The 10000-nt window shown below is 49.2% G+C and overlaps 2 protein-coding genes across 3 annotated transcripts in view; both read left to right on the top strand.

Moving 5' to 3' along the window:
• Nucleotides 1-1250: 1250 nt before the first annotated feature.
• Nucleotides 1251-7162, top strand: LOC121306614 (beta-galactoside alpha-2,6-sialyltransferase 1-like). Its single transcript, XM_041238428.1, has 6 exons — nt 1251-1328; nt 2587-3190; nt 3781-4069; nt 4934-5058; nt 5753-5927; nt 6282-7162. The coding sequence occupies exons 1-6, from the start codon at nt 1309-1311 to the stop codon at nt 6536-6538; spliced, it is 1470 nt and encodes a 489-aa protein (XP_041094362.1). The 5' UTR covers nt 1251-1308; the 3' UTR covers nt 6539-7162.
• Nucleotides 7163-8887: 1725 nt separating this feature from the next.
• LOC121306555 (lysophosphatidic acid receptor 6) overlaps nt 8888-10000 on the top strand; it is a 3963-nt gene continuing 2850 nt past the window's right edge. Inside the window, exon 1 of one of the 2 annotated variants that reach the window (XM_041238343.1) lies at nt 8888-9209. The gene's annotated coding sequence lies outside the window, so the exon portion shown is untranslated. Of the gene's footprint in view, nt 9210-9510 lie in introns of those variants that run through there. The other variant, XM_041238344.1, reaches the window with a different exon arrangement.

Raw genomic sequence — 10000 nt, forward strand, 5'->3', positions numbered from 1 at the left:
AGCGCGCTGCGGGATCCTGGAGCTCCTCAGTGCTGAACCGAGCCCATAGGAGCAGAGAACAGGAAACACAGTAACGAGAGGAACAGATTCTCCTCGCTCCCCTGTGTGTGTGTGTGTGTGTGTGTGTTGTGTGTGTCTGCAGTGGGGGAAGTGTGTGTGTCCTCAGTGTCACGTGTGTGTGTCTCAGTGCTGTGTGTTCACAATGGTGTCCACCCGGACTCTGGCCAAGGAGTTCTTCGAGTACCGCTGCCGACGTTAACGCCTGAAAGATGGTGGACCCTCTCTCTCCTCCTTGCGGACGGCTAACTCATTGCGGGATCCTTCCTGCACTCGCTTCTCTCCTGCAGAGAGAGAGGAGAGAGAGAGAGAGAGAGAGAGAGAGAGAGAGAGAGAGAGAGAGACAGAGGAATGAGAGAGAGAGAGAGAAGGAGAGGAGAGGAGGAGAAGAGAGGAGAGAGAGATCGAGAGAGAGATGAGAGAGTGAGAGGGAAGAGGAGAAGAGAGAGAGAGAGAGAGGGAGAGAGTTGAGAGGGAGAGAGAGAGACAGAGAGGAGAGAGAGAGAGTCATCTATGAGAGAGAGAGACCGAGATGAAGAGGTAGCTTTGTCCTTCAGCCTGTACTCCTACATGTATGGTGCGAGAGTGTTTAGACCCCCGACGGTTCCTCGTGCAGCCCCCTCGGCCGCATCATGCTAGCCGCCGTAGAACCGTGTGCCCGGCGACAGCGGCACAACACTGCGCTCCACCCCCTGCTAACAAGCTGTTTTTGGCCCACGCACGACAAAACCGGGGGGTGCTTTGCTGCGGGGGCGGTGGGTCGAATGGTCCCGAAACGACTCCAGCTTGAGCATCAGCAGCTCCAGGCTCCCCGAACTCCCGAGGTTACCCCCTATGTCCCTCCTCTCTCTACGGATTGAGAGGGACAGGGGAGAGTATGGACCAGGGGAGAGGTGGTGAGACGTGGATGATTGTGATTACCCGTGTGTATACGTGTTATGCATTGTACAATGTAGATATACTATATATCACGATGATACCCACACACACACACACCACACACACACACACATCCACACCAACGATATATATATAATCTACTATATATATATATATATATATATATATATAATATTATATATATATCTGAATTAGCTACCTGTACGGAACTAGCTATATATATACGTATAATCTATGGATAGGCTTAACCCCGCCCTAACAGTTGTCAACCCCTGCTGGCGTGCCTGCGGGACCGCGAATCGTGTGAGTGTGCAAGGTTGAAGACCCGGAACACGGAGCCCTGAATTAACCATGAATTCATTCCGCTCCAGGTGAGACGAGCCCCAAGGCTCTCGACAATGAGAAAAACACGCTCCTGTGCCACCAAGCCGCGGACGGAGTCGATGCCAGGACCCCATGACCCCCCCCCCCCCCCCCCATATTAATTATGGACCCCCCCCCCCAGCACTGAGCTACTAATAAAACATTGCAGAAGACTCTGAATGAAATGTTGTTTTATCTAGAAGATTTGAATGATTTGTTTTTATCAAACTCGTCCTGAAATCCGATACAATGTGCAATGCCCGGCATGCTATTCCAGCGTATCGATCTGCGGTACAGGGATACAGATCATTTAGATTAACTGTGAACTCAATGAACCTCAGCGGCTGTCCTTTACACGAGAGCAGCCGACAAAATTAAACGTCGGTGTTTGTTAATTGTTTCAAACGTGAGCAAAGTTTCTTAGCTCTCCTCTGCTCTTCTCTCGCTCCCTCTCTCTCTCTCTCTCTCTCTCTCTCTCTCTCTCTCTCCTCTCTCTCTCTCTCTCTCTCTCCTCTCTCTCTCACCGCCACCCCGGGTCTCCTCTCATATGTCCACCTCCGGATCATTTCGTGCCAGATAATAATAATAATAATAATAATAATAATAAAATAATAATAATAAAAAAATAATAATAATCAAATATAAGAAATGATAAAGTAAACGAGGCGCTAGTTCAGCGCTTTGCAAGAAGGCTGAATGACATTGAGTGAATGACATCGAGACACGAGTGCATGTGTGGTTGCCATGACATCACAAGCCTCTAAACACACCTCCAGTGTCTGTTTCAAAACATTATACTATAATAATACAACATAATATAATATCTAATATCATAACCTATATGTAAGATATAACAACTTGCTTTAAAAATATATTTAAATGCATCTATCTATCTATCTATCTATCTATCTGTCTATCTGTCTGTCTGAGATCAGATCAGATACGATCTGCGCTATATATACGTAACCCGAGCCATCTCGATATGTATTATATAGCTATATATATATATATATATATATATATATAATATAATATATCTATCACAGATGTCTACAGATGTCCTCGGTATAACAGATTGTCTCTGTCTCCTTTCGGTTCCCCATCCTGAATCTGGGGGTCTGTATGAATTCTTCTTCTTCTTCTTCTTCTTCTTCTTTTACTGTGCTACTGTTTGATGTTGTAGTCTGCGTAAAACTGCGTGAAGACACTAGAGCCCCTTGACTCCGCTCTGGTATGTAACTGTAGTTGGTGCCCCGCTGTTTGCAGGTCCGCGGGTGCGATGGACCGCCGCACCCCCGTGTGGTTTATGCGCCGGCGTGCGCGTCGCGGTTGCCTCTGTATGATCGTCCTCTTCTTCAGCCTCGGGTTGCTCTACGTGTTCTGCGCCGAGAACAGCGCCGCTGCCACGGCCGTCATCTTCGGACAGCAAGCCGCCCGCAAGTCCCTCCTGTCGGGCTCGCAGCGCGGGGGCCGCCGGCACGGGGTGGAGAAGGTCCTCCGGGAGGCTCGACCGGGCAAGCAAGCACTAGCGATACCCCCGGGGCTGGCAGGCTTCACCCTGAACCTCACCGCGGCCGGTGTTAACGGCAGCGGCAAAGCAGAGAGGCAGAGGAAAGCCGGCAGAGGATCCGAGGTGTTGAAGCCCAGCCGCTCGCCGCCTATCCCCGGCGCTGGAGGTTCTGGTGCCGGTACCAGAGCCGGGCAGAGCCGGGGGTTGTTCCGGAGGCTTTGGGACAGGCTGTGGGGCTGGGGAGAACGGAGCAGGGAGGATTTTTTCGGAGTCCAGTCCAGCCAGGGGGCGGTGTGGAACGAGAACATGTCGACAGCAATGCTGAGCAAGAGACTGAGGAAAGTGGTGCATAATTACCAGGTACTGAGAGAGAGAGAGAGAGAGAGAGAGTTTTACACAGTTAAAGCATAGATGAGTGTAATAAAGCACAGAGAGGTGTGGTAAAGCATAGGGAAGCTTTGTAAAGCACAGAGAGGTCTGGTAAAGCATAGGGAAGCATTGTAAAGCACAGAGAGGTCTGGTAAAGCATAAGGAAGCTTTGTAAAGCACAGAGAGGTCTGGTAAAGCATAGGGAAGCATTGTAAAGCACAGAGAGGTCTGGTAAAGCATAGGGAAGCATTGTAAAGCACAGAGAGGTCTGGTAAAGCATAGGGAAGCATTGTAAAGCACAGAGAGGTCTGGTAAAGCATAGGGAAGCATTGTAAAGCACAGAGAGGTGTGGTAAAGCATAGGGAAGCATTGTAAAGCACAGAGAGGTCTGGTAAAGCATAGGGAAGCATTGTAAAGCACAGAGAGGGATGGGAAAGCATAGGGAAGCTTTGTAAAGCACAGAGAGGTCTGGTAAAGCATAGGGAAGCATTGTAAAGCACAGAGAGGTCTAGTGAAGAGTTTATAGAAAACATGTCCATGCCCTGTAACACTAAACCCCCCCCACCCTCTGCCCCCTGCAGGCAATGAACAAGTACAGCGTTAATTATGAGCCTCGCCGCGGCCGCAGGCTGACCGGGCCAGAGCTCCTCTGCCAGTTGAAGGCCCGAGTGCAGCCGGACACCCTGACCAGAGACATGCAGCCCTTCAGCAGCCTGGCCTGGAGAGACCAGCTCCCCCCACACAGCCTCTCCACACACTTGGGAGCCCTGAACTCCTGCGCAGTGGTGACCTCTGCAGGGTCCCTGCACAGAGCCGCGCTGGGCAAGGAGATCGGTGAGGGGGGGCGCGAGCCCGTTCCTGGGTTAGGGTGTGGGGGGGGGGGGGGGCGGGAGGGGGGCGGGGGGGGGGGGGGAGAGAGAAGAGCAGTCGGCTCTAAGAGGAGAGGAGAGGGAGGGGTCTCCTAGGTACCCCTCCCCTCCGCTTCCTCTATTCTCCTCTCCTCCTCCCCTCCCCCCCTCCATCCAAAGAGGAGAGGAGAGGGGAGGAGATAAGAGGAGATGGGGGGTCTTTGCGAGTGTAGAGGAGGAGAGTGGAGGATTTGGATAAGGGAGAAGAGTGAGAAGGTGAGAGAGATTAGTGGATGAGAAAGTGGAGGAGGATGAAGAAGTGTATGGAGAGATAATTTATGTATCCTCCTCTGAGAGAGGAATGAGCAGATCTGGCTAAGGAGGGAATTCTCCTCTACCCTCTCTCCTTTTCCCTTTTTTCCCCGCTCGTTCGCCTGTGTTATATCCACAGAGCTCCTCCTCTCCTTCCCTCCCTTCCCTCTTCTTCTCCTTTCTCTCCCTCCTCAACTCCCCCCTTCTCCTCCCTCAGTTTCTCCTCTCTCTCTTTCTTCATGTAGTCTCTTCGCCCATGCAGGGTTAACACCAAGCCTTGCCGTTTCCTACACCCCAGTGTTGTTGAAAACCACTTCCTTTCGAACTCTCAAGTCAACTTTCCCCTCTTCTCGTCCCCCTGTTTCTCCTCTTCCTCCCTCATCCTTTTCTCCTTTCCCTGTTTCCTTGAGACAGGGTACGGGGGTGACGTGGGGGGGGGGGGTTTTTTCGTACACCGGGGTACCCCCTAGGACCCCTATCCGTGAGACTGTTGGGTGGGTTTCCGATTTCTGTTAATCCAAGCCCTGAGCGGTGTGTTTCGATGCTGTATCACAAGCCTGCCAGGTTCCAGTAGCTAGCTCTTCTCTCTTTCTCCAGGTGATGGCGACAAAGGACCACAAGTTCCTGAGTAGCTCCTTGTACAGCACTGGGCTGCTGGTGGCCTGGGACCCAGCACCCTACTCAGCCGACCTCCGAGAGGTGAGAGCCTGTACCCCCATCATCCTGCACCCCTGAAACCCAGCCTTCAAACCCCCCCCATACCTCCTCTGTGCCCCTGAAAGAGACAGCTGTAACCCCTAAACCCCTCTGTACCCCTAAATTGCAGCCCACTGATTGTCTGCTCATTGATTGATTTTTAAGCTCCATTGATCGTCTTTAGCCCTTGAATTTCAATGACGATTGGCTAGTGTACAAACCTGATGCCACGCCACGAGCGTCCATAGAGGGAGACAGAGGTCTAAACCTACAGCAGCATTGAGACTTTCAGCCTCTCTCCCCCTCATTCTCCAGCCTCTCTATCTCTCTCTCTCCTCCTCTTTTCTCCTCTTTCCTCCCCCGCTCTCCCCCTCATTGTTCCTATCCTCCCTCGCTTCTCCTCCCTCCTTTCCTCCCTCATTCTTTTTCTCCCTCTCTCTTTTCCCCTCTCTCTTCTTCCCCTCCCCCCGTGCAACTGCCAGGTCCCCTTCGTCGTCCTCTGGTGGCGGGGGTGTCCTCCCTCTCTCTCCCTCTCCCTCTCTCTCTCCCTCTCCCTCCCTCTCTCCCCTCTCCCCATCCTCTCCTCTCCTCCCCTCTCCCCTCTCCCTCTCTCCCTCCTCTCTCCCCTCTCCCCCTCATCTCGATAACCACTCTTCTGCATCCGCAGCCGTCCGCCTCCACCCCTCTGTCTCTGCAGTGGTATAATCGCACAGATTACCCCATCTTCCAGCAGTATGTGCAGTACCGCCTCCAGCACCCTGCCCAGCCCTTCTACATCCTGCACCCTCGCTTTGAGTGGCAGCTGTGGGAGCAAATCCAGGACAACATGGAAGAGTCCATCCAGAGGAACCCGCCCTCCTCTGGAATGCTCGGTGCGTTCTGCAGTAATATAGACTGAGTGTGCAGTGCAATACGATACTGTGCTATAGGGTTCTTCACTGTACTGTACTGTGCTATAGAGCTCTATACTGTGCTATAGAGCTGTGTACTGTGCTATAGAGCTCTATACTGTGCTACAGAGCTGTGTACTGTAATGCACTGAACTGCAGTTCACTGTACGGCACCTCCTGTGTTGTGCAGTCATATTTCTGCATCGTACCAAACCTCACAAACCCCTCCCCCCCCCCCCACAGGTGTACACCTATGATCATGCTAGACTGTCACTGTGTGGTTGAAACCCCTCCCCCCAACCTCCACAACCCCTTCCCCCCCCCCCCCCCCCACAGGTACGATCCTGATGATGTCACTGTGTGACATGGTGCATGTTTACGAGTACCTGCCCTCCAAGCGCAAAACGGAGCTTTGCCACTACTACCAGCGTTTCCACGACGACGCCTGCACGCTGGGCGCCTACCACCCTCTGCTGTACGAGAAGAACCTGGTGAAGAGGATGAACCAGGGCAGCGATCGCGACATCTACACCCTGGGGAGAGTCACCCTGCCCGGGTTCAGGAGCCTCAACTGCACCCTGGGGAGGGACTAGAGCCACCTACCCCAGCACAGAGTCACCCAGCGGGGCTTAAACATCATACTGCACCCTGGGGAGGGACTAGAGCCATCTACCCCAGCACGGAGTCACCCAGCTGGGATTAAACATCATACTGCACCCGGGGGGGTGGGGGGGGTGAAAAGAACAAACCGTGAGAAAGAGAAAGAAAGGATTTAAAAAGCTGCAGCTGTTGGTGGCGCCAAAGCAGTAAATATTCCTTTAGAATGCAGAGCGCCCAGCTATTAATATTAATATTAACGCGGTCATATAATATCAAGAAACGCCACAGCCCCAGATTGGAAACAGTGTACATTGAACATATATATAGTCGTCACGCACACACGCACACACACACGCACGCACGCACGCACACACACACTAACAATGCCAGAGTACTTGTTTAACACAGTTATACATTATTAAACTAATGTGAATATATTTATTGCATATTTAATATGTGGGATTCATCTTGTACAGCATAAACACTTTGCCAAATTCAAGCTGAACAAAAATGGTTAGTTTGTTGTATTTTTTTTAAAATGTGTTTTATTGTAATGCGAGCTATTAAAACTAGACACCCTGTAAAGATCACCCGTGTAAAAACCAAACAAAACATTCTTTGCTGTTATTTTTTATTTGAATGTAAGATATAATATATTCAAACAATGAGCAGCCCCACTCTGTACTGGACATTGCTTTAGATATTTATTATGTGTCTAAAACTCTCACATACTGCCACACACACACACACACACCACACACACACACACACACACACACACCACACACAGCATTGTACAGACATAAATACACACACTGAGACACACAAACACACACACACTGAGACACACACACACACTGACATACACACACACACACTGACATACATACACACACTGAGACACAGACCCACACACACACACAGTGACACACACACACACACACACACACTGACATACATACACACACTGAGACACAGACCCACACACACACACTGAGACACAGACACACACACACACACACACACACACACACATGGACATACATACACACACTGAGACACAGACCCACACACACACTGAGACACACACACACACACACACACACAACTGACATACATACCCAAAACACACACTGAACACAGACCCCCACACACACACTGAGACACAAACACAACCACACACACACACACACATGACACACACGGACAACATACACAACACCTGAGACACAGAACCCACACACCCACACTGACAACACAGACCACACAACACACTGAGAGACACACACACACACACACACACACTGACATACAAACACACACTGACACACACACACACACACACTGACACACACACAGCACACACTGACATACCATACACCCACAACACTCCCTGAGAACACAGACCCACACACACATTGAGACACCACACACCAACACACACACACGGTGATGTGACAAGAGAAGTTAACCTCCGCCCTGTCCGTGGCTGTCTTCATGTATGAACGAAGGTGACTTCCCGCGGACTATTCTAAAGAGAGGCAGGACCCACGCGTGCGGTCATTGACAGAGACACACACACACACACAGGCACAGAGAAGTTAAACTCCGCCCTGGTCTGGCTGGCTCTGTATAAGCGAAGGGGACTCCCGCGATGATCTAGAGAGGCAGGGACCCCGCGGGTGTAACGGAAAACCGGGGGAAGAACAGAGCGCGCCCCTTTAACGGAAGAGAGAAGGGGGGGGCGGGGGTGAGAAAAAAGTACCTATAAATTAGGTTACAAAATATATATACGACTAAATGATATATATATTATATATATTCCCTATGCTATATACCAGACCTCTCTGTGCTTTATAGATGCCTCCCTATGCTTTACCAGACCCTCTGTGCTTTACCAGACCTCTCTGTGCTTTACAATGCTTCCCTATGCTTTACCAGACCTCTCTGTGCTTTACAATGCTTCCCTATGCTTTACCAGACCTCTCTGTGCTTTACAATGCTTCCCTATGCTTTACCAGACCTCTCTGTGCTTTACAATGCTTCCCTATGCTTTACCAGACCTCTCTGTGCTTTACAATGCTTCCCTATGCTTTACCAGACCTCTCTGTGCTTTACAATGCTTCTCTATGCTTTACCAGACCTCTCTGTGCTTTACAATGCTTCTCTATGCTTTACCAGACGCCTCTCTGCTCTCTGTGCCCTCTCTCTCTCTCTCTCTCTCTCTCATAGGGGGGGAGAGAGAGATACTATTTAATAATAATAATAATAATAATAATAATAATAATAATAATAATAATAATAATAATAATAATAATAAAATCTACTGTAATAAACACGCATTTAGAATCCGCGTTGTTTTAGCCTCAATCCTTTTGCTATTACATTATAAACTGCGACTCGCAAGTTTGACAAAAAAATTAAATAAAAAAATAACAAAACATTTGTCTGGTATAAAGAGCAATTTGGTTTAAACACCCCTATGCAAGCGCACTGGTGCCCGGAAACCGCAGCTCTGGAGATTTACAGACGCATTCAGCGCTGCACATAACGACTGCATCACTGAGAGCGGGCACAGGCTGGTCTGTCTGCCTCCTAGTTGGGATTGTAGCAATACCAGTATGCCCAGTTTGGCACTTGATCGACCGACGCCGTTAAACTGAGGTAAGCGGTAAAGAGTAAAGGCCGGTGCGATTGATCGATCAAAAAATAACAGAGAGCGGTCTCCGGTACAGAGAACCGGGGTTAGGGTTACAGAGACCAGTCACGTTTGAAACTTTTAGTTGTTACGGTTTAAATGTCAGGTTTTGTTTATATATATATATATATTATATATATATATATATATATATATATATATAATATATATATATATATATATATATATATATATATATATATATATATAGGGAGTTCTTAATGTGATCTTAATAAGAAATCGATAGAATCAGAAAATCGATGCGAATGTTTTTACTGCAATAATACGTGCATACTGAAAACGTTGAGAAAGTCTTATTTGTATATGTAATCGTCTTCATAGCGTGCATGTTTCAAACCTCTGAACTCACCTGACACGAGTTTACAGCCTGCTCTCGGTTCCTCGGTCATGATTGCAGCGTTTCCATAATCGGGTTTGAAAAGACGCCGGTTTGATATTGAAGCCGTGCAGCAATCAGCCCAAAACAAGCACGATTCCCGTGACGACAACACGCGGGATTTATTCAACCCCACGAAGTGCCCTCGTCCTCGTTCCAGGACAGGCTGCTTTGTCATTTCGTGTGTGGGGGGGGGGGGGTCGTCTCTTGAACTGCATTGTGATCACTGACACTCGTTTTGTTAAACCGAGTTAAACGGACACGGATCGAATTACATCCAATCAACTATCACTTGTTTTGTCACAAAGAGAAAATACATTTTGGTTCTTCGTGGGTTACAAAATGAAACAGACGTCCCCC

The sequence above is a fragment of the Polyodon spathula genome, chromosome 48 (assembly GCF_017654505.1).
Source record: "Polyodon spathula isolate WHYD16114869_AA chromosome 48, ASM1765450v1, whole genome shotgun sequence".
Lineage (NCBI taxonomy): Eukaryota > Metazoa > Chordata > Actinopteri > Acipenseriformes > Polyodontidae > Polyodon > Polyodon spathula.